Source organism: Venturia canescens, chromosome 2 (assembly GCF_019457755.1).
Source record: "Venturia canescens isolate UGA chromosome 2, ASM1945775v1, whole genome shotgun sequence".
Taxonomy (NCBI): domain Eukaryota; kingdom Metazoa; phylum Arthropoda; class Insecta; order Hymenoptera; family Ichneumonidae; genus Venturia; species Venturia canescens.
In genome coordinates, this window is record NC_057422.1 from 8,369,457 (window position 1) to 8,392,913 (window position 23,457).

Consider the following 23,457-nt stretch of genomic DNA (forward strand, 5'->3'; position numbering starts at 1 on the left):
CAACACATGTACGCTGCTTTATATTCCTCTGTATATACGATCGTCCGCCGATAGAGAACTCGTTCGAAAACGAAGTTGCGCTCCTCGACACCCGCGCATCATCGTCTGCCCCGGTAACTATCACTTGCGGTCTCACTCGACAAATAAAACCTCGGCTCGTTACAATGAGCTCGAAGGTTCGTAGTTTGGGGGGATCACTCCGTGTGGCAGCCGCGGATTTCATGGGCTTTTTTCCCGATTTCTTGCGGCGAGGAAAAAAACACGGATTTTTTTTTACCAAAAACATTGTAATTTCCAAGTCAATTCTCAACGAAAATTTTTAAATTCCGTATTTTTATGTGACAAAGGTTTAAACTGTGCTATTTTTTTCTACATAGTTCACCAAGGAAACGTTGTAAAATTAATGTTGACTCGATGACGAGCTGTCAAGTAAAATTATTGTGCCGTTTGGCTATGCTTGGTACTCTTTTCACAATTGAAATTTACAGTTAATTTGGGGAGCTCGAACACAAGCATCGATCATACGCCAAAGTGGTTAGAAATTTACTATTGTAAATAACAGAATTTCTTTTCATAATTTTTTTCATAAATATTCAACTTTTCAGAAGTTTGGGAAGCTCCGTCTATTTTTTACTCCGAAAAACTAAGAAATTTACTGGAATTCTTTTCAATTTAAAAAAAAAAAAAAAAAATCCGAAAACTCATGAAATTTTTTTTACTATGATTTCAATTCAATGCACCTTGGGTGTATTTGGCACCGTTGCAAGCGTTGAAAGCGATCTCAGCGCTTACATCGGAACGCACCCTCCGTAACTCAATTAAAAATTAATGTTACGAATAATAACGAAGATTGCGAATGTTTATTTTGTAAAAATTTGTATTCTTTGTCCACTGATCGATGGATTCAGTGCCAAAATTGTGCGGAGTGGGCACACGATTCGTGTGCAGGTGTAACCAGACGCGATGGTCCGCAAACGTATATCTGCGATTACTGTCGTAGACACCAATCTGCGAAGCAGTAATCGAAGATACCCAAATACTTTTTGTATATCTGTGCAAAAACGTTTTCACTTCGGAAGTCATGTAAAAAAAAGAGAATTTGTAAAAAACGAATTTTTTTTTTTTTTAATTAAAATCCAAAAAAAAAGAACAAGATATTTTGGGAAAAATATGTTTCATGTTCTTTTCGGACAAGTATAAAAATTGAAGAAAAAAAAAACGACAAAAAAATTCCCGTTTTGCCCCGGTTACCCCTCTACACGTGTACCGATGTATTTATTTTGACATCACACATTAATTTTCATCGAGTCGCTTCACAAAAATTACTATCTATGTTCGTAAGAATTAATAAATATTACGATATAGAACCCTACTCCTATGGCACCATAGTAGTTTTTTTAGTAAAATGTTATCTCCGTGTTGGTATTTCGACTCTGTAATATAATTTTTAGTTCTGGCATCTCGGCTTGAACTAGAATCATACAGAAATATTAAAAATTGAAGGATTTTCGTGGTTCGAAGGATTTTTGAAAATTGAAATATAGCGAAGCGCGAAAACCTTTCAACAATTTTCAATGTTTCTGTATGATTGTGAGTGGCTTGGAAAACCGCGTCAGCGGAACATACCCGGTTCGATATTTTCAAACAGTTTTTCCTACGCGGAGTTTAACACCAGGGGAAAATCTCAAATTTACTTTCTGAATCTTACGAATAATTTTGCCCTTCGATGGAGTTTTTACGAGTGGAAACTGTCGAGTTGCAATTGGATCTCGCGCCGTTCGTTTCCTCGCGAAAAGGGGTAGTGAAGTTACTCGCTCTGCTGGCGGGCTTGCGTTCAAATAAATTAATTGTTCGGTGCTTAATCCGATCCGGTTTCGTCTGGAAACGTGGAATCGAACAAATTTCGTCTCGAGTTTTGATCACTTTAAAAATTCCGTAAAATTCACACAATTTTAGTATATGTTTTTTTTATCCTCTTACAAATCGTTGATTCGCGTCAAAATTTATTGGCATTTTCTACAATCCGAATAATAACGTTGAACGAAGTTGAGGAATCTCGTGTCGACTTTGAAAGTTAAAAAAGTACGAATTTCTCGCAAGCGTTTCTGTTCGTTTTTCGTTTCGCTCGACAGTTTGTGGAAGCTCAAAAAAAAATACAAATTCTTACATGAAATTTCATCATTTTCGTTCGATCGAGAAATTCGTTCGATCAGCAAACCCTCCGAGAACCTCCAACCGCAAAATTTTATTTTTGTCCAACAAACAAATCGAAACTGACGGACTCGAGCATATTTTCGGCGCGTCTTTGACCCTCGTACTCCGAAAAAATTACTCCATCACGAGATTTTCCGTCACCTGTTCCACGAAATAAATTCTCTCCTCGGAATATCACTTTTTAAATAAAAATACTCGTACAACGCGTTATCAGAATTAGATACAAAACGATGAACAAATGATTTCCAGCCGGGGGACTTTCCATATCGAAATAACCGAGGGATTTCGGGCGCGTCCAGTAGTATACAGGGGAGACCGGAGCAAAGACCTGAAAGAATATTTTCCTCCCAAGCACCAAAAAATGGTCTCACGTATTGCAATTTTTAAATAAAAAAAAAAAAAAAAACTAAAAATCGTCAAGTTTTCGTTTTACTGAAATTTTCATCGAATGCAGCTGGACTTTTCCTTCTCAGAAAGTGCATTGTAGTATAAGAGCGTCAAAAGAAAAAGAAAAAGAAAAAAAAATTATTGAAAAAAAGGAATTTTGAAAGAATTTCATTGATTTTATTAATTTTTGAAAAAAAAAAAAAAAAAAACTAAAAGCAAAAAGACACGAAATTTTGGGAGAACTCGATTCCCTTCTCTCCGTTTTTGGGGAAGATAAAAAAAGAAAATTTCGAAAGAATTTAATGATTTTTTTTGTTCACAAAAAAATAAGTTATGAGAAATTGAAGAAACGAATAAAAAAATTAAAAAATTGGGTAATTTCGGAGGTAGCCCGTTCGGGCGGGCCTCCCCTGTATAATAGCCCGGGGACTTGCATATCGTTCGCTAAGTATCATTCGTTGATAGAGCGAGCAGCCTCCCTCCTGTTTATCCTTTTTGCGGATGGAAGCTTCAAAGTGTAGAAGGAGGCATAAAGTATAACTCGAGTTGGAAATGGGTGTTGATATATACGTATATATATGCGTAGTGATAACTCTGATCTGAATTTCGTTTGAATGAAGCAATTTGTGGAGCTAGGCGTAACCCAATTGAGAGAGCGTTGGTGAGCCGTGAGCGCGGGTAGTTTTCACTAGGCGAAAGCGCCACCGATAAATCAACCAGTTGCTCCGGCGAGCATATACTCGGCCAGCACGCCCCTACCATGTACCCAGATGGCTTAATTTCATTGCGGGTTCTTCACCGCCGCTTTACTCCCTGCTGATATTACACATATACAATATACATGTATTCAGAGCTCCGTCTCGTGAGTGGAATAAGCTTTAAAAACTTTACTGCATATTATCACTTCACGGGGTTTCACCTAATATTCGTACAGGAGCTTCCGCTTTTACACGCTCGGGATTGAGATCGGATGGCGCTGAGCATCGGAACGAGCGTATTAGAACGACGACAAAAAACGGAACTCTCATCGCAGTGAAATTTACGACTGCGCCTCCTTTTTTTTTATATAGTGTGTCTCACCGTTTTGTAAATCAACTCATTTACGGAGACCGAATTCACGAGAATTCGATAATTTCACTCCTCGTTCGCGATTCATCGATTCGAAGGAACGCCCCCGAATTCATGTGCGCGGAGAAAAAATGTCTGGGATGAAATCACTCTCAATAGGTTATTCATATAATTCCATGGAATGTTTGCTTTCTCGCTAGCAATATGAGAAAGAGTGTGTGTGCGTCGGGGCACGACGCGGACGTGGACTTGCGGAAATGCGGTAAACCGAAACAACGAATTATGTTTTGGTCACATATATTTTACGAGCAAATTTGTCCGACTCAAATATCGTACGGATTGGTCGTTATAGAAATGAGAGTCGGAGACAAATATTAGTTTTTTTAGTAGCTGGGATGAGAGTAAATAGTTACGTACCGGACGGGCCGCGCGGCACGAGATGAGCAATGATATCGTTACGAGGACAAGGATCTCAATAGTGTTGTGTTGTGAACGAGAACGAGGACGCGAGTGTATAAAGAACTCGGACACAGTAGCAGGTTAATCAATTAATACGAATAGTGACGAAAATATACGGGCAAAACAAACGAGTAATATTGAGCGAGCAGAAATGAAATTGAAGTTGAAGTCTGCTATCCGGAAACAATCGACCCAGACCGTGTCTAAGACGACGTAGCTACTCGGGAGCCCAGAACGAAGAAAGAGGAGAGGGAGTTGACGTAGAGCTCTGCGGAAGCTAAGAGAAAAGTGAATGCGCGAGATCGATCGATCCTGGTACAGCCGTTGACCTACATTTGCCTTTTAGTCTACGACTCTATCGAGTAATCTAACGATTTTTATGGTTTTCTATTAATTTCATCGAGTCCTCGTATTACGGGTGTACAAAAAAGTATATTTTCTCCGCGAGCATCAGTGGTCGTGTCGTCAAGCTCGTCCAACAGTCACAAAGCACATTTATAAATTTGACATTGTTTAAACAGTAGTCGAAAACCTCACGAAAAATTATTATATATTTACATTTATTTTATACATCGTATAAATAAATAAAGAGTCTTTTTTTTCGCATTCGATGATCCTACAATCTTATTCATAAAACATCACGCCGCAGTTGCTAAACAGCGTTCAACATCGATCAGCCAAAAAAAGGTAATGAAGCTTGCCAGAAATTAGGTTAGGATTCATACGCTACGTTGACTATCATTCGACACCGATTTTATTGACACTCTTTAGGAATACGTGTCAACGTTAGTGCCAATTTTCAGTCGAGTTTTTAAGACCTTTTTTAGTTCAAATATTTACTTGAATTAACTTCATCTAATTATTATTTGTCCGGTGTCTAGACCGGGCTATGCTTGCATTTATCGAATTTCCGATGCGGAGAGCAAACCTATTTTTAAAGAGCATATATTTACATTCGCTAAAAATATCTTTAAGCTGGACTCGTCGAATTTCACTCCCGGACAAAAAAACCAAAGTTGACTTTCGATAAGGTGCGAAACAGTATTGAAGATAACAACAATGACTTACAAACTCGAAATACCAACATTAATCCATCGAATGAAAAATAAAGTTGAAAAAAATTCTATTTTATATTAAAATTATCGTTTACGTAAAGAAAAACTAATGACACCGTATCCTCGTTATTGCGTCCTCCTTATTAGTCCCAATAACCCATTCGTCTAGAAATAAATGACAATTTATATTTCAATCACATATATTTCATGTTTGGAAAATACACAGCAAAATATGTCAGCAAGTACAATTTTTTCGTGGCATGAACTCGAGACTTTAATCATAATAATGAAGTAACGCAACAAGCGCCGACGATTGAGAACGCAACGAAAATCCTTCCCCCCCTCCTCATAACGTTTCGTACGCCGTCACTTCGTATATTTATGTTTGTTACATGTGTGATGTAAATACGTAAAAAAAAAAAAAAAAAAAAAAAAAACAAAACAAAACGAAGAAAAAGGATTTTCGTTTATACGTTCTAAGGATGGAATCGTGATGAGCAGATGAGCGTTATCGTTAAATACAGTAATGAAACATCCGACATGATGAAACAGCAGTCGATTCGCAACGATATATATATATATAATGTTTCCAACAGTTAGATGCATTGGTACAGGCGCGAGAAACGAGTAGTAAGCCAGCAATAAAGGCAGCAGCTAAATATGTCACTATTCACAGGTAAACGTTTTCAACAATATGTAGAATGTCCGAGGAGTACGAACGAATGGGGGATGGAGGTATGTACATTTGTATGAAGTAGTTGTCGATAGGAGCGATTGTTTAAATACATAAAAGTGCGAATCGTCGTAACACATCTATGTCCAACAGCGACACATCTATAATAAAATAAATGAGAGAAAAAAAACGAGAAATATAACGATAACAACGACACGATACAGGCATCTTCTCACCGGATTTAGGAGTGTGTTCGTACGACAATATTATATATTGAAAATAACGAAAACGCAGATGTCAAGAGTCTAATGAAAGATGTTTATTATCGGAACGGAGGATAATCGACGAGTCGCACTCACGTAATACTGTCGAGGGCACAGGGCCGAGTATATAAACAGAAGCAATGAGAGAAAGAGAGATAGCGATAAGTGAACCGTTTACAGATATACACAGGATGAAGAAGCGAACAACGCGAACTACACGTCAAGTCGTCACAACCCGCAGATGATAACATTGTTCGATGACGACGATTCACACAAGCCCTACCTTTCTCAATCGCGAACTGTGGGGAAAAGAGAAAGAAACGCGCGAGAACCGACGCAGAAAACTTCCAATATCGTGTCTCGAATTTATTCTCCTTTTCTTTGGAAACGGGCTTCGTAAGAATTTCTCTCATTTTTTTTCATCACTATTGTCGCGCAGGGTTCAATTTATGTCGCGGATTTTCGAGGCCCTTTTATTTTCGCGAAAGAAAAGAGTGCCGGATAATTTGAATATCACAATGGAATTAAACGGTTCTGAGTTGACGGTGCGAAAGTATATTGCCCCAACAACTCTAACGCTTCAGAGCCTTTTGTGAAGTGTTTTCGGACGACTGCTCGCAATGATAGTATACGTATAGCGATGATTTATTTTTATAACAAACGTATTGTCAAATAAAGAAGAGGAGCTTATCAGAAAACCCGAAAATAATTATCGTACAATCTCGTGGTCGGAGCGTCTCTCGTGCGAGGACCTGCCGCGATTCCGCGATAAAACCACGCTACGGTCTTCCTGTTAGGTGAAAATGTTGAAGCGAGAGGGAGAGCTTGAAAAAAGCTCTACCCTCCGTTAGGTGGTGCCACCTTTCCGGACTCTAGGAAAGTCATGAGAAGTGAATTTCCCTCGTCGATCATGCGCACGAACTTTAATCGAATTTCGGCGGCGTTGCAGTGGCGGGAGACAAACCCTCACCTGCTGCGACTGCTCTCTGCTTTCCTGACAACTAAACTGTACAATATAAATACGAAGCAGGTTTGCGCACCCTCCATAAACCATTGTCTTCTGTTTCGATGCGCTGATTCTTGTTCCCACTCTCTTTTATCCGCGAGCACCTATTCGATCGTCACTATTTTTTTTCACTTCTTCATTTCTCTAACTACGATTCTATTTTTTATTTTTTTTTCTCATTTCGAAAGGCTCTTTTAATGCTTGTTTTTGACGAAACTCTCGGAATGGGCTCCGGCTTATAAGAAGTCGAATTGTGAGAATCGTACGCCAATTTTGCCATAATATTATACGTAACGCTTTTATTTCGGATCCAATTGTACTTGTAATCTCCCTCACTGAAGAAAAAAATGACAAAAGCATTCCTCCCCCTGCCCTGCTGCAGCCTGATTGCTATCGACTGATTCTATTGAATTCTATACTGGAAATTTTAGGAGAATGGGGACTGGTTCCTGTTTCGGCTGGCCTCTACTGCTTCTACCAACATCGCTATCTTCGCCGAGTTACCCCCCCCCCCCCTCCCCCCGCCGCCTTCTACTGTCACGTCATTGGATTGAATTGCCCGTTATTTCGGTAGAAATGTTTCTGGTAGGGATGGAAATGTGTTTATATACCGACCACGGTCTTAAGACCGTGATACCGACTAAGCTCAAAATTTTTCTTTTCTCACAAGGTAACTACCGAACCGGCTTCTTTTATGCCTGCTCCGTGTAGTGATCTGCAATATCAACTGAGTAAAAAAGGACTTTTGTTAATTTTACGAGTTGTCCGCTAGGAGAAAACGCCTGATCCGAAGAACCTCTGAATCTGAATATTAATTTTCCAAGCTTTATGCTTTATTGCAAAACTTGCAAAACATTTGCACTGGTTTTCGGATGGGCAGAAGGTGTGTTGCATAGAGATACGAGAGAAAATAATGCTTCCAGCTGGAAAATTTAATTAATTGGTCGACATTAGTATTGTCCACGAATTCTCTTTCTTCGTAAACGCTTTCTGCGAGCTTCGTATTTCATTCGTTTCTCTATCTCGTACACATCTTGATACACATCGCATGAGTGAATCGAATATTGCTAAGTGACCTGTGACTGAATAACATTTTCAACTCGTTTGATGAACAATCGTCCGTGCGGATGTGTTTATATCCGGGTGCGCCAAATAAAAATTACGAAAATGTGTGAAAGTTAGTGCAGGCTTTTTTCCAACGACACACAGTGCCAGGGGCACGCTAAGCAAAAATATAACTTTCGGAGGAAATTTTCATACAACGTTATGATGTAGTGTTTCTCGATGGCGGTTTTCGGTGTTTCTCCCCACGAATAATCAGTTTTTCGTGCGCTAAATACATCCGTGTTTGCCCTTTGAGGGATACATGGATGCAGCGAACGGCCAAAAGCCCCTCGGTAAGTTGAACACAATTCCGAATTCGAACCCCATATTGAAGTTTGCATCGTCAAAATGCAGGGAAACGTTTTTACTTTTATTTTCTCATTTACAATTCCAAGCTACTCAAATTAATCGACCTACATCGTTATTCCATCACTGAAGTTTCAATGATTATAAAATGAATAATTTTTAAATAACCACAAAATTCCAACGTTTTTTATTTCAATGTTTCAGTGTTGAACTCTGCATTCTGCATTGTTGGATTGAAATGAGTCAGTTAACATAACGAATGCTTTATTACGGTATTTTGTCAATTTCATAAATTATTTTCTAATATTTTTCCGCATTTTCAGTTGCAGTTTCGGTTGCAAAAAAAGTATAATTGAATTGTTGAAATTCAAAGATGTCAATCGTTTAAGATATAAAATAAATTAAACCAAATTTGAATCAAATTTCTTGGATTCCTCTAAAAGTACCGACTAGAAAACACTTGCAGCTAGCTTTGCGGTTAAGCTTTGGGGTATCCCAAAAAAAAAATCACGATTTGCTGAATAATGACATTTCTTTTGTTATACAGCAACTATAGAAATGTCAGGATTTTGAATTTTATGTTTGTTAATTTTGTAGACAGCATGATAATTTGGGTGTTATTTTGTTCAATCAGCTGGGCCTGTGCCCATCGGAGGTGGCAATGGCACGGATAAAAGTAAAGAATGGCAGATGGAATTACTCATGGAAAAGCTGCGCTCGAAAGGGTCTGCTTTCAAAACACTTGTGGAAACAGCAAAAAATCTCAGGATGGCTATGCTGGTAAGTTTATGACAATATTGTCATAAAAAATTGGAATAATTCAAAATACCCGCAGTAGATGAAAAATTTTCAGTATAAATTTCTTTTTCCAGGACAAAAGATTTGCTATTGACAGCGTAGAAAAAAATCAGCTACAGAAATGTTTGGATACTCTTCAACACTCCATAAAAGTAACTTCGCTCCAGTCAATGGTGGAGCGATTGGAAAGTCTTAGCAGACAATTAGGGTAAAATATTAGGGTGCTATTGTGTTTTCAAAAAGCAAAAACTTTGCTCTATCGCAGTTTCAAAAAAAAAAGTAACCTTCTGCAACGTCTCTGTTCTTTCTGATCTAGTTTGAAGTTCATGTCGGGTCCTGCCGGTACAGAACTTTTCATCACTTCGGACATGTTCTTTGTGGAAATTCTTTTGGAAACAACAGGCGTTGTGAAAGATGTGAAAATTCATCACGAAGGAAAAACTGAACAACAGGTGAGCTGTGTTTTTATCAGCATTGTAGCGACTGATTGAAAAATTTTATCGCAGAATTGTTAGAGCAAGGCAATCATTTCAGAGTGGAGAAGAATTAGTTGCTTGTCTATCGCGCGGAGACTTTGTTGACTTTACGGCACAGTTAGAAGGTCTAGCATCAAATTACCAACTCAATGCTGACAAAAAAGTCAAGTGCAAGGCCTTCAGCGCGCTTCAATCTCTCGAAGCGGATCTTGGTGTATTGGCCCAGTTACAAACTTTCATGAAAGAGCCTTTCAATCTCGTGCACAAAAGTCCAGTTGGTAAGAAATTACGTTCTTGGAAACCTTTAAAGTTTGTAAAGTAGTAAAATGAATTATGGAACAACTTCGTTCTGTTGAATTCGAGCAGCAAAAACTTTGCACAATGAATTGAACGTTTTTTTATTTCTACACAGGTATTTTAGAAAGGCGAAAAGGTGGTCATGCCATGAAACTCACTTACTTCGTATCTCCTTACGATCTGATCAACCAAGAAAACCGAATTTGCGATCAGCTCAGTCCAGAAATCGTCATGACGAGGAAAATTGGTCACTCTGTAACAATTTGTATGGAAGGTTCTGCATCACACAAACTGCCAACTTCGAGTATAATCACCGTCAACAGGAGTCCAACTGGGAAAAGGTATTGAAAAACAGTCGACAACATTCTGTTTTACCCCATTATTCACATTACAAACGATCAAAATTCTATTTCTATGACTTTGAATAAAAAAGTCGAAGAAATTCCATTGCTGCGGGCAGGGATGTACACAGGAAAAATTTGAGTCACCATGTATCATCGTTCTTTCTCTTATTAATTCGTGACGTATTTTTCTTCATGCTTCAGTACACCTTCCTACGCACCTTTGACAAGTGCGAACTCGTCAATGTTGCCAGCTTGTTTCGTTCTCAAATTGGCCAAGAAAATGCCAATGTGTATGGAGCTTGTACAGAGAATACAAAAAGTAACGGAGCTTGATTGCGGCGACGTTTCGGCTCCTCATCCACTTTTAAGTCTCATCGTTCAACACGCGAGTGGTGGGCAGTTGGATTGTCGAAACAACCGGGGACTTTACGTGGTAAGAAGCACGTACAACTTCTTGAATGAAAACTGAGTGACCTAAAAATCATCAGATTCAATTCTGCTCGGATCGTTTTATGCTCAAATATTCAATTTGATTCTTTTTTTTTTAACTATATACATTGAATTACAAGTCACGAGTATGCGATTCTCATGTTCAACGACACTTTACAGACGCTGCCGGATCAGCAGCACTGTTACTTCATGACGGAGAACAAGAGTATGGAAGGCGTATTGGTCGGGAGTATACCATTCACACACCCAGCGCACGTGCCCCAAATATTGGTGTATTTGCGTCAGCAGGCATTATTTAACACGTTATTGAACAGTTGCGTGCGATCGATGGCGCGTCAGGAGCTCGAGCACACGACAATGTTCGAGGTGAGCGCACTGTCGTGGCAGCATATATCGGTGAGTCTGGAGCATCCATTCGAGGAGACAATGGCAACGGCGGAGTTGGATTTGACGGACATATCGGCTGTGAAATGCAAATTGTACGGTGTGAGTATGAATAACACCGAAGCGACATCGGATTTGGTTGGCAAAGTGTTGCAAAGGTGCCTTAGTATACCGTTAACGATGAGAACGTTGATAAAAACGTGGGAAGGTCGAACGAGCACGTTGCCGTTGGCAAGTTTGGGTGGAAACAACGGTAGTACGGGCGGTGGAACGCCGAACGGTGGAAATTACGGCGTTGGTAATTTAGGATCCGGACAAAATGGCCACGAGAACAACGGTCAAACGGGAATGCCGGATTTCAGCAACGGTACTGAGCCGAAACTGAAACAAGAGCCCGGTTTAAACGGAAGCAATGGTAACGCAGCGACGGCGAGGAACCAAACCCCGCAACCGTTGCAGCAGCAGCAGCAGCAGCAGCAGCAACCTCCTCCACAACAACAACAGTCTCAACAGCAGCAGCAACAGCAGTTACCACAGCAACAGCCGCAACAACAACCACAGCAACAGCAGCAGCAGCAGCAACAACAACAACAATCACAACAGCATTTTTTAGATGCCGGAACGGAGAATAGTATCGGTTTTCCGTCGTTTTCCGGCCAGTCCGATACAACAAACACACCTGCGATGCTGAATCCATTGCAATTAGGCGCTCTGCTTAGCCAAAGCAAGAGCAGTTCACCTGTCGGTGGACTTTCGACCTCGAGTCAGTCATCCTCTGGCGAAAGACCGAAGAAAACGCGCAAGCGTAAAACAGCCGATGGCATTTGGCGCAGTCCGAAAAGTAAAGGGGACGATTCTGGAGAAATTTTGTTGGAAAGTTCGAGTTCGGATTCGACACCGCTGGGCACACCGACGGGGAGAGACAACGCGAACGGCACGAGAACTCCGACCCCAACGTCGGTTGCCGTCAGCCTCGTAAGTGGTCTCGACATCACGAATCTTGATTCCAGCGAGATCATATCCGGCGACACTCGGAGCTCCGATTACGACGTTGAAGCTGAGAGCGAAGTCATGGAAGTTCACGATTTACCGGATGATTATGGTGACGTTATGAAGAGAGAAAAGAAGTCACGAAAAAATCGAGAAGACAAAAAGAGTCCGAGCTTGTTCGAGGAGAACAAGGCTTCCAGTTTGGTTCCCCCTTCCGTCAGCATAACTCCCATTTCTAGTGCTAATATCGGTCAATCTCCCAATTACAATTCCGTACTTACCGGTATGGGCTTAGAGCGACGACCTGGAATAGAAATCATACCAATATCTTCAACACCGCAAACAACTTTACCGAGTTCCATAACGATCACTCCGATTGCAAATCCATCTATAAAATCTATGAGCAGCGAGGAGCGTCGCGATCGTAAGAGCAAACCAAGCAGCGACGAAAAAGGAAGATTGGAGAAAAAGCGAAAACGAAAACGCGAGGACAGCCCCATGGGACCACCGGACAAATTGCCACCGAAACAACCGCCCCAAGACGCTCTGTCTAAACCCGTCTCCGTCAGCATAAAACCAACCGAAACACAGCCGAACGTGAGCTCGAGGCCTTCCTCTCCAGCGACGATGGTCAGAAAATTTAATCCATCACCGACTCACACGAGCCCTTTAGCTCTAGTGGGCAAATCGAGTCCTACGCTGAAGCAAAACGTTTCTTCGAGCAACTCGAGCGCTTCTACGTCTTCATCGGCAGCGACAACGAGCTCGAGCAAATCGATACAGAGTCCGAAACATTCGCCGGTTTATAACAGCCCGAAACACGCTTCTTCCGGTGGAACGACAAGCGTAAGCCCGAAGCACGGAACTTCCTCACCGAAGCATGGAAGTTCAACGAGCGCTGGTAAGCCGAGTATGTCAGCGTTGAAATCTGCAGCCGCGAATAATTCACCATCTTCTTCGAGCAAGAGTTGCAGCGGCGAGCAAGCCTCCTCGTCGACCGCAACGACTTCGTCGTCTTCGTCCTCGTCCTCGTCAACGAAACCTAAGTCATCCTCGAGCAAAGATTCGAGTCGTGACAAAGAGCGTAAAAACATGTCGTCGTCGTCGTCCTCCTCCACGAGTTTGTCATTCAGCGGGAGCGGCTCCGGTCGCCAGAGTCCAAAGACTAAATCGTCGAGCAGCAAGTTGAAACAGTTGGACGCCGCTCCGAGTAACAGCGGCGAGACTCCGCCGACCTCGCTACCGAGCAGCGGCAGCAGTACGCCGCCGTCGGGGAGTTCGGATCTTGGAAAATCTGCAACAGCCGCGCAACAACAACAGGCTCGCAATAGAAAAGGTTCCCTGAGCGCTGTTATTGATAAATTGAAAAATGCTCAACACTGCACCGACGAAATTATTCCTGGGAGCGGCGGTGGCGGCGGTTCCGGAGGGGGAAATGGCAGCGGAAACCCACAAAAATCCTCCAGCGGTAACGGAAGTGGCAACGAGAGCGGCGGGGGCAGCTCGAGCCAAAAGGATCGGGGACAGAGCGGAAGCTCTTCGAGCACGAAAGCTAGCGGCGAAGGTAAATCCACTAGCAAAAGCAGCAGCCCATCGATGGAGGTGAAAAACTCAGCCGAGTACATGGTCAAGCACAGTTCTGACGGAATGAAAATAACGATCAACAAAACTCGTGCCAAGGACTCGAAAAGCGGTAGCAGTATGAAAATAGCATCGAGCACGGGCTCGACGGTCAGTGGAGCATTGGGAGTCCCGGTGGCTTCCTCGGGTTCGGGTAACGGATCACCAAAAACTCACACGGGTCTTAAGCCCGGTGTGAATTCGGGACCAGCATCGAAGAAGCCGCAGACGCAGTCGTCGTTGAAGGTTGCGACCCAGAGCACCGGGGTTTCGTCGTCGTCGTCGTTCGGTAACAAAGTTGGTCCGACGAGCGGCAAGATATCATCTTCGACGTCGAAATCGAGTTCGAGCTCGAGTTCCACCGGCAGCGGTGGTTTAATAGCGAAGAGCACAACGTCGAAAATATCGACGGGGTCTCCGAAGATGTCGAGTTCCGGTGCTACGGATTTGAGTAGAAATCGTGAGAAGCCGCGAACGACGAAATCATCGGACAAAAGTGGCAGCGGGGGGAGCAGCGGCGGAGGCTTGTTCGCTTCGAAGGGTACGTCGGATGCGCGGAAAGCTAGTCCCTCGGCGATTCGCGAGGAAAGCGAGAGCGAGCGGGCGTTCAAAGTATTGGCCGCTCACGTGACGCCTTCGGCACTGCCCAATTTCCCACCTCAATTGGTCGTCGAAGGTCTCATTAAGCAGTTGGACACGAAATTTCAAATACCGAAATTATCCGCGCGGGCTAACGCTTCCGCCGACGTTTCCGACAAGAAAACAAACGCCGAAAAAGCTTCGCAGCCTATACCGAGCCTCGAGCACCAGAGCACGAAACTCCTCGTCGACAACTTGGCTACCGTTAAATTGGAACAAACGAAAATTCCTCCGCAAAGCAATCCAGCTCCGAGCTCGTTGAGCAATAATCCAAAATCCGCGTCGTCCGCGTCCTCGGTCACGTCCTCTTCCACGGACACAGTCGAAGCGCCTGGTACAAGTAGACGAGAAACGGCACAAGCGAAAATAGACAATCTCGCGACGAGCTCGAGTACTCTGCCAATAATAAGCCTCGCCGGGGCCATGAGTCCGGCGAGCCATTTATTGTTACAGCCATCGGGTTCTCTCACTTCGACTACACCACCGTTGACGACACCCGGAGCCCACGATTTAGACGTACCTACAAATTTATCGATGTCCACGGGGGAAGATTCGCGGGATTCGTGCAAAGAGCTGTTGGTTTCGACCCCATCGACGACGCCGATCCGAGCAACCTCCGGTGTAGTTAATTCTCAACAAACCTTTCCCAAAAGCAGTGTAACTATGAGCAATCCTCCGACCTCCTGCGTCGTCGTAACCGACGAAATCGTTCCCAGCAGTGCACTCAGTCACGTCACAGTAGAGTCGCCAGCGATAGTCGAAACGAGCGTGATCCCGAAGCCGTCGGTTTATCCAACCTCGACGGGCGTCACGAGCAGTCCGATCGTCGGCGCAGTGGCGACATCGGAAAGCCTTAATTTGAGTACAAAACCAGCGGATGCTGCCCTCAGCAAGTACAGCAAGAGTATCGAGGACGGTAGAAAACCAATCGACAAACCCGTCGTACCTCCAAATTCTTCGACACCCTCAGCATCGAATTCGCCGATCGAAGTTTCTTCCAATAAAGCAGGAACGACGATAGCCGGCTCCCAGGAAGTAGCCGAATTGTTGCTGGATTTTTCAACGCCCAAAGACGTTGCCAAAGTTCCGATTGCTACGATACCCGAGAGAGCTATGAGCCTTCAATCGGCACCGGTCAGAAGAAACACTCCGCCACCGCCCCCGCCGCCGCCGCCACCCCCGCCAGTTCTCTTCCCACCAAGTCCATCCGTCAGTGTTCATATCGTTAAGAGCCCAGCACCGTCGCCAAGAGTAATACCACCGTCGCCTCACGCAGCTTCACCGTGCATCACCGACGACGAACTCATGGACGAGGCACTCGTCGGTATGGGCAAATGAAGATTACTTCAAGTACTGTGCGGCTCGTCGTCGTTTCTTTTCTCCTATATTATTATCTCGTCTTTGTCCGTACGATGACGCGCAGTCTCCTATACAAATGTATTATTAACGAGACTAAGTTTTTTACGATCTTCCGATCGTTTTCTTCGACCTTGTATCGATGTACCACGCGAGCATGAGTATCACACTCTCGTCAGACTTTCTTTCTTTTTATAACGAAAAGACGATGTTTAAGATTGTTGTTATATTTAAAAGTGACAATGAAGGCAGCTGCGGCACTACGTACTAGTCGAATTAACGATAAATTTCTTTGATCCTTGTCACTGAGTTTCTATCAATCAAATAATCACTCTACATCTATCGCTCGATTCGATTATTACTTTCATTTCGTTTCATCGAAACAGGTGAACCGCGCGTTTCTTTCAAATTTTGAAAAATGTCATTAATCTATACATTCTTGATGTATTTTTCAGTTACGATAGCTCGCGCTTGTTGGCTGAATGACGTTTTGCCAAATAACTCGGGAGTTAAATTGTTTATCGAACACTCGCAGCTCGATTCCACAATAATCAAATAAACAGAAACGGTTTACCGAGACGCCACTTTGCCATTGAGTCTCGAGGATGAGTCAAGATAGGCTCGAGCCTCCCATGGAAAATCTACAGGTATAGTGACTTATAAAAACGTTTTGGAAAACGATTTTTCTTTTTTTTCTTTTTTTTTCGTCCTTTTTTTTTTGTTTAATTCGTGAATATTTGACTGGTAGGTAGTGCTGCTCCTAGATACTTTAATTAACTCGTCGGGATTCTTCAGTGCTTCCTTCGTTCATACAACTGAGGAGACAATAAATACGTAAACAAATCTACGAGCTATCAACTGCCTTATAAATGACGCAATTTTCTTCCACGAGAGTCTCCGAGTTTACATGCGAATGAGAACCCTCGATTGTGTGTGCGCGCGTGTGTGTGTGTGTGTGTGTGTTCCTTTGTGCGTTTCATGTGTCTTTTTGCCTTCGAATTTTGAAACTTCCGCCGTAGTCGAATTTACGTATACGAGCAGACACTTCGTTTATACCATCTCATTCCTTTCTCACGTCACGAGTTCATTTGAATCTTTGAAAAGCACGAGTTTTAACGTGTGGCAAAATGGGTGTGATTAGCAATTGAATAAAACGTCCATTGCGAGTCGATAATACGAGAAAGTATTCACTGGAATTGGTAAATTTCATGATTCATTCACTTTCGTAACTTATCAAGGAGTTTCGAAAAGTTCTTTTCAATTGAAGGGTGGGTTTCCTATCAGAATTTTTGACATTCTGTGATTCAATGAGAACAAACAAAATTCCAGTGAATTAATTTTCATTACTCATAATGAAACACCGAAAATGTCACGAAAAGCTTTTTCATCGAATTTTGACAGGATTTGTTCTCTGTTGTGTCAATGAAACGAATTTTTAATATTTTTTTCCAACGAATCTTTCAGTATCGTTTCTCTCTCTCTCTCTTTTTTTTTTTTAATTACACTTGACGAAAAAAATATGGTAGAAATGATTTATTTCAAAGATTTGTGGAGAGAACTTTGAAAAATGTAGAAAAATTTGAATTGATGTCGATTCGTTTGAGACAAATGAACAAATTCGTTGCAAACAATTATTTTCACTGTTGCGTAGAACATTCTTTTGTTCATAAGCATTCTTCATAGTTTGCCAGGTTTCAGATTGTAAAAAAAAGAATAGATTTATCCGGTTTTCCAAGAGCCCAGATCCACCCAGATATTTTAAAATAGGTTTCATCGAAGCCTTCAACTCAGTTATTTTGTTGAGGGTATAAAAAAAAATATTGCAGCCGAAAAACGGAGCATGGGAAGTTCGTAGAAAGAGTAAAATAAAAGTAAAAATGAATTCTATAGAAATGCATAGAGCAAAAAAGTCACAAACCGAGTAAAACCGTCCCGGTGTCGAGAGATCGGAGGAAACCCCGTTGTCACGAAATCGTCGGAAAAGTGGTAATTTTCATGTGACTCGAGCAAAGTTGGACTAAAAAAACTTAAGTATAAGTGAAAATAGAAGAGTCCAAGTGTTTCATTCGTATTACGAAAATGATTAATGTACACCCGTGTATACGAATGTGATATATGTGTATACATGTAAACTACAGGCGAGTGAACGATAAATGAATTTGTATAGAAAGAAAGCGAGAGAGACAGAGCGTGATAAAAAGAGATTTTGAGGCGGAAGACGAGCGAGTATATATACATACATGTATATACATGCGTATGCAATATAAAAAGTGTACGAGGGATGTACATACGCATAATCATGTTGTATCATCATTTTTGTTCAGAAATATGAATAACTGATATTAATGTAAGCCTCGATGATAAATATATTTCTTTGTTTTAAAAAAATAATGTTTTTTTCATTAACGTTACAAATAAATCAGTAAACATAGATAATTGGAAAGTGACGAGTACAACTGCTCTGTAGTTTAGCGTCAAAAGATTTTCCCCGCTTCTCGAACTTACACTATGAAAATAAGGAACTCATTGTCAGAGCTGGGAAATTAGTAGATTGCACAAACACTTTTTGGTCCTGTTTCACGCAACTTAAATAATCGAATACACGAACGCTAAAATAATGATCGAAGAATAGACGTCGAATTTAGAGGCAAGTGTAGCTTCTCGGTAGGAATAAGTCCGTTAAACCGTCCAACCTTTTCGGACAATTAACACGCGCGAAGTATTCTATCGAATAGAAACTTATCATCAGTCCTGAACCGGTGCACAACGAAAACCAGAGAAATATGTTACCCCAGGATTTACCCAGCCTTAGAAACACCAGCAGAAATCCTATGATTCCAAACTGCACGAGCATCATCGGAAGGAATAAATGAAATGCTACCCCGATTATGTACTCGTGGAACAATGCTGATACGAAAAACACCGTCCACGCTGGGATGAAACGATTTCCTGGCATCACGATTTCGTAGATATCTTTGTAGATGTAAGTATACAGCCAATCGTGAACCACGACGTTCCAACGCTTGTAGAATGTTCCATAGGTCGTCGAGTTCCACCAGTCCTAAAACAAACCAAGAGCAGAGTAAAGTACCTTTGAATTCAATCAGGTAAATGAAAAAAATCCATCAGCACTCTATAAAAACCTACTGACATCGATATTTGTCAAATTTTTAAAATTGATCATTTTTTCCACGTTCTTGTTCAATAGCAATGTATTAAAATGCTTATGGCACGAAAATTGAGTAAAAAATTGTGATAAGGCACTTGGAATTGAATAATATTTTATAAGACTCGTAAGAACGAATGTAAATGTATAATTTTCTGTTTTAGTTTCGGCAACTCACTTTGTAGAACAACCGATCACCGAATCTCGTCACTTCTGCAGCTGCGTTCATCCACGCATGGAGAAGACAGTAAAAACCACTTACGAATACGAGTATGCTGGGAAAGAATGTGCCATAGATTGACAGCACGAAAGAACGAAGTTCAAATGGATGTTTGCCAAATTCTTCGAAAGGTGGTATGAGGTGACGCTCAAATATAAATGCCATGTTGAATATCACGAGAACAACTTCGAACAAGTGCCATAGAACGAAACGCCATCGAATTTCTGTTGTCCTGAAAATCAAATTAATTGTCTAATTAATTTATAATTTGTGAATTTCTGATTGTTTTTCAGTGTGAGTTCTATTGTTTCACTTTACCGTGGATAAGTCTCGCGGTATATGAGAGTTGGTGCAAAATGGAAGTAGAGAAACGTGGAAAAGTCTGGCAACTTCAACTGCTCGTCATCGGAGTGTGGCTTATAAGACAAAACGACTGGAGCGACGCTTCTTACGTAAGCGTGCATTTTCATTGCCATCCGTACCTGAGCGGGAATTTGTTGTGATTCAGTTACAAATGAAGATGGAAACGACAGTTATGGATGAATAATGGAAAGCTGAAAATTGCTTACGGTTTCTGTGAGAATAATGACTCGAGAGATCGGAGGGAGATTTTCCCAGATGATAATCTGAGCAGGAAGAATTAGTAGAGTTATTTGATAAACAACGAAAAGTACGAGCCATCCGGAGTCCCAAACTTTCCGTTTGATGGCTGCAGAACAAAACAAATTACGTAAATCAATGGGAAATTAATCTTCCGAATTGTTGCAACGCACAAATCTTAATACTTTCAAAGATCCTCACATTTAGGAGTCATGTCTGTGCGCCTTTGAGCCCAATAATTAAAACAGCTGTAAACAGCAAAAGTCGAGACGAGCATCATCAACCAAACTTCTATGACTATCGAAAGTTTAGCGAATCCTCTCCACACAAGTTTCCACCCAAGATAGACCCTGATAAAAAAAATCAATCATTTTATTCACCATAGAGAATGAAAACAGTCGTTAAAAAAGAATAATCAATTTTGGATTCTTGATTGAAGCTTTTGTTTCAACGAATTGTACACAATGATCGATTCGAAAAGAAAACAAGAAATCAAAACAATTGTCAGTCAAAACAATCAAGTCAAAATGTTACTTTCGAATCGTTCAAAATGCCTTTTGTAGGAAAAACTGAATCGATACTCACGACCCAGTGTGCAGCACGTCGTGGATAACCGTATGCAGCAATATTACAATGAGTATCATCACAAATATATTGTATATAGTCCTAAAATGTTTAATTTCATAAAGATCGGTGAGGACTGAATTCCTTCGAATGAATTCTTTTTCCGGTAGAATTCCACTTTCCACACGTTTTCTATTTCACGTTGGACAAGAAACGAATGATTATTAACAATTTTGGGCTGTTCAAATATTTCAAAAAGTTTGAGCCTTTTTCGTACCTTTTGTCAGAGTACAATCTTTCGGCGTCGTCAAGACGACGAGCATAGGCGCCGTTGAATTTGTCGAAGCCTTCGAGATCTTTCATTACCTCGGTCATCATGCCATCGACCTCGTTCCGCAGTTTCTGCAAAGTTTCATAACGTGGTTTTTTCGTTGTAAGTCGTTGACGAGATAAAGGCTCAAATATGGGAGAAAAATAGGAGATAAATTGCATTTTGCTGATACGATGATTTGATTAGAATGAGTGAACTTTTATTCATAGAAACAAGAGAAAAAAGCAGAGCGTGTGATAATTCCAGGCTCTTAGTGTCGAAGATCAGTGGAAAAAACTTCAAATCGTCATGATAATTTATCACATTTAGTTGAAAAAACAAAACCATTAAAATAAGCTACAGTTTTGACGTACGCAACTTCATACTTCAACGGACCTATCTCTTCGATGACTGTTTACGTCTTCGGGACGTAAATGCAGCATAAAAAATGGGAACGGATGAGAGATTACGAGAAGTTTTACTTGTGTGACTTTTATTTTCGATAAAACAGCATGCATTTATGGCGCTAATTACTAAATTAGTATACACGCGAAACAAAAATAAATAAACTTCATTGAACTTCATCTCCGCGTTCACACAATTATCGTATCAATGCTTTCGAACTTAAATCCTCTTGAAGACTGCATTCCTCAACTAAGAAATTGTACCAAAAAAATTTGTGAAGTTTTGCATCCCCCGGATTTTATTCTTTTATTTATTTAGTCGATATTTATTTTGCTTGGAAGGAAACAATATTGTTTTTCCTTACCTCTATACGTTCTCGCACGTTCGTCTCAGACATGCCTCGCATTACGTTATCAGGTGATTGCGGTTTTTCTGCTTTTTCACTTACTGTAATTGTAATATCGACACGAATACATTTATTGCAATTATACATAGAGAACAATTCCTAGTTCTTAATTAAAACAAGTTAATTTTTAAAACATCTTTTGGTATTGGTTCAGTACACTGTTTTATTTGAAGCTGTTCAACTCCAATTTAATATTAAATGTAATTTTTTTCATCCATTTTGGTTGAGCTTTAATACTTAATGTGGAACATTAAGCAAATTCCTAAAAAAAATTGTTTTTTTAAAACTGTCTAAGAATTGGAGTACACAACGTGATAGTGAAATTCAAATCTATTCATTTTATATGTACACCGTCCTTATTGCAATTCAAACGGCTTAACAATTCACTACAATCAGTCAGTTAACTCGTCGTCGTAGACCTGTCGTGTCATAATATTTATCTGATTTACGCACTACGAACGATTAGCCTTTATCAAAACTCTCAACTCTGCTCCAACAATAGGGATCCATACACCAATCTTGCGCTAAAAGAGGGGGCAATATTGAAGACACGAAAATACCGCATTTTCCCATTTCTTTTGTCAGACTTTATACGAAAATATTTTCGCTCGATATTGGATCCGAATTGAATTATCGAACGATGAGACTCATCGACATTATTAAAACTTGGGAAAAATTCCAACGATCTCAAAGCTCAACGGTCATTGATAAAACTCAATGCACAGTTCGAACAGAGCATATTCGAATAAATAATTTTTTTCCCATTTCTCACACCGTCAAATGAATTTTTAATTTCTTTTTTTTATTAATTTCATTTATGACTGTTCTTCAATTTTTATTTTTCCCATAATTCCCGAAAACAACATCGTCTTTGATGAAATTTCAAGGATCGATTGAGGAGAAAAAAGAAAACTTTGCTGACGGAATCGACGACTCATTTTTTCACACGGCGACAGAAAAAATCATCTGACTATAATCGATCGATGAAGAAAAAAGAGTTTGTGATAATTTCATCAACGTACATCGATGATCGATGGCAGAATAAAATTATTTCGTCCAATCAAAGTGGATTTGTTTTTTTTCTGTAGATTACGAAATCTGAAATGTTTCATTATTTTAAATCGAGTAATCAATCTCAACTCTCTCTTCTTCCTTTCCAAATGTTTTGAGGTTTGAGTGAAGAGGAGTCTGGACTGCTTCGAGTATGAACGACGACTTTTAACAATGGCCAGAATCGATACGTTAGAACGATGAACGATCAAAATAATTTCCGATAAAGACTATCTCTCGAGATATGTCAAATTATAATTGATCTTTGTCTCGTAATTAACGAAAGAGATACGAAGAAGCTTCACCAACGAGTAAACAATGAGTAGGAACAAACTGGCTCTTATTTTCTCACCTCCGTTGCCGATTATTTTTTCTGGACTATTCGATTCCATTGTACTTTTTTTATCATTCATTTCGTCATTTTCCAAACCGTCCATATTCTTCGGTTCTTGTAAATGTATCGGCTGCGAATCTTTCACTGGTTTAACCAACGCCTATTTGAATAAAAACACAAAAAAATCACGGTTCTTTCATCACAATTTTTCAGAAATTATATATTATTTGGAAAAAACTTTGAAAGAAACTGAAAATTGAATGAAAATTTTGGTGAATTCACAGGATTTGGCATTCGGATATAAAATCACTCGATTGTAATAATCGTCGGAAAATTCACACCTCCCAAAAAAAGCAAGATCTTGACAACAATTCCCCTGTAATAATTCAATATGATTGAGCGCCCAAAATATCACCGGAGGGTGTCGACTATTATGAGAAAAAGAAAAAAGTGTAATTGACGAACACGATCTAGCGATTCTTGAACGAGGACAAGATGGTTACTGACCTGACA

The 23,457-nt window shown here is 40.6% G+C and overlaps 2 protein-coding genes across 7 annotated transcripts; one reads left to right on the top strand and one right to left on the bottom strand.

Moving 5' to 3' along the window:
- Nucleotides 1-7,962: 7,962 nt before the first annotated feature.
- MED1 (Mediator complex subunit 1) lies at nucleotides 7,963-16,743 on the top strand. Of its 4 annotated transcripts, none has more exons than XR_006260076.1 (10): nucleotides 7,963-8,522; nucleotides 9,170-9,315; nucleotides 9,408-9,541; nucleotides 9,650-9,785; nucleotides 9,868-10,087; nucleotides 10,222-10,447; nucleotides 10,652-10,883; nucleotides 11,060-15,857; nucleotides 16,345-16,536; nucleotides 16,638-16,743. XR_006260076.1 is itself a non-coding variant. In XM_043412519.1 (10 exons), the coding sequence occupies exons 2-10, from the start codon at nucleotides 8,795-8,797 to the stop codon at nucleotides 16,446-16,448; spliced, it is 6,009 nt and encodes a 2,002-aa protein (XP_043268454.1). In that variant the 5' UTR covers nucleotides 7,963-8,522; nucleotides 8,740-8,794; the 3' UTR covers nucleotides 16,449-16,743. The 4 variants fall into 4 exon arrangements, 3 of the variants coding, with proteins under 3 accessions (XP_043268454.1, XP_043268452.1, XP_043268455.1); XM_043412519.1 differs by adding an exon at nucleotides 8,740-8,807 and having other exon boundaries at nucleotides 16,345-16,743; XM_043412517.1 differs by having other exon boundaries at nucleotides 16,345-16,743.
- Nucleotides 16,744-18,231: 1,488 nt separating this feature from the next.
- LOC122406801 (sterol O-acyltransferase 1) lies at nucleotides 18,232-23,437 on the bottom strand. Of its 3 annotated transcripts, none has more exons than XM_043412523.1 (10): nucleotides 23,410-23,437; nucleotides 22,963-23,104; nucleotides 21,519-21,601; nucleotides 20,717-20,841; nucleotides 20,461-20,631; nucleotides 20,077-20,225; nucleotides 19,845-19,984; nucleotides 19,594-19,757; nucleotides 19,234-19,507; nucleotides 18,232-18,950 (listed from the first exon to the last, which is right to left on the bottom strand). In XM_043412523.1, exons 2-10 carry the CDS (start codon nucleotides 23,045-23,047, stop codon nucleotides 18,531-18,533), a joined length of 1,611 nt encoding a protein of 536 aa, XP_043268458.1. In that variant the 5' UTR covers nucleotides 23,048-23,104; nucleotides 23,410-23,437; the 3' UTR covers nucleotides 18,232-18,530. The 3 variants fall into 3 exon arrangements, with proteins under 3 accessions (XP_043268458.1, XP_043268457.1, XP_043268459.1); XM_043412522.1 differs by having other exon boundaries at nucleotides 23,286-23,425; XM_043412524.1 differs by lacking the exon at nucleotides 23,410-23,437 and adding an exon at nucleotides 23,290-23,307.
- Between the last annotated feature and the right edge of the window lie 20 nt (nucleotides 23,438-23,457).

What these genes read in the sequence shown, in the direction of transcription:
- MED1 (XM_043412517.1), top strand. Translation starts at nt 8,492, where the DNA reads ATGGATGCAGCGAACGGCCAAAAGCCCCTCG. An exon ending in ACAACCGGGGACTTTACGTG is followed by an intron (nt 10,884 to 11,059) that starts GTAAGAAGCACG and finishes GACACTTTACAG; the next exon opens with ACGCTGCCGGATCAGCAGCA. An exon ending in CATGGACGAGGCACTCGTCG is followed by an intron (nt 15,858 to 16,344) that starts GTATGGGCAAAT and finishes TGTATTTTTCAG; the next exon opens with TTACGATAGCTCGCGCTTGT.
- LOC122406801 (XM_043412523.1), bottom strand. Translation starts at nt 23,047, where the DNA reads ATGGACGGTTTGGAAAATGACGAAATGAATGATAAAAAAAGTACAATG. An exon ending in ACGTGCGAGAACGTATAGAG is followed by an intron (nt 20,842 to 21,518) that starts GTAAGGAAAAAC and finishes GAAACTTTGCAG; the next exon opens with AAACTGCGGAACGAGGTCGA. An exon ending in CACAGACATGACTCCTAAAT is followed by an intron (nt 19,985 to 20,076) that starts GTGAGGATCTTT and finishes TTTGTTCTGCAG; the next exon opens with CCATCAAACGGAAAGTTTGG.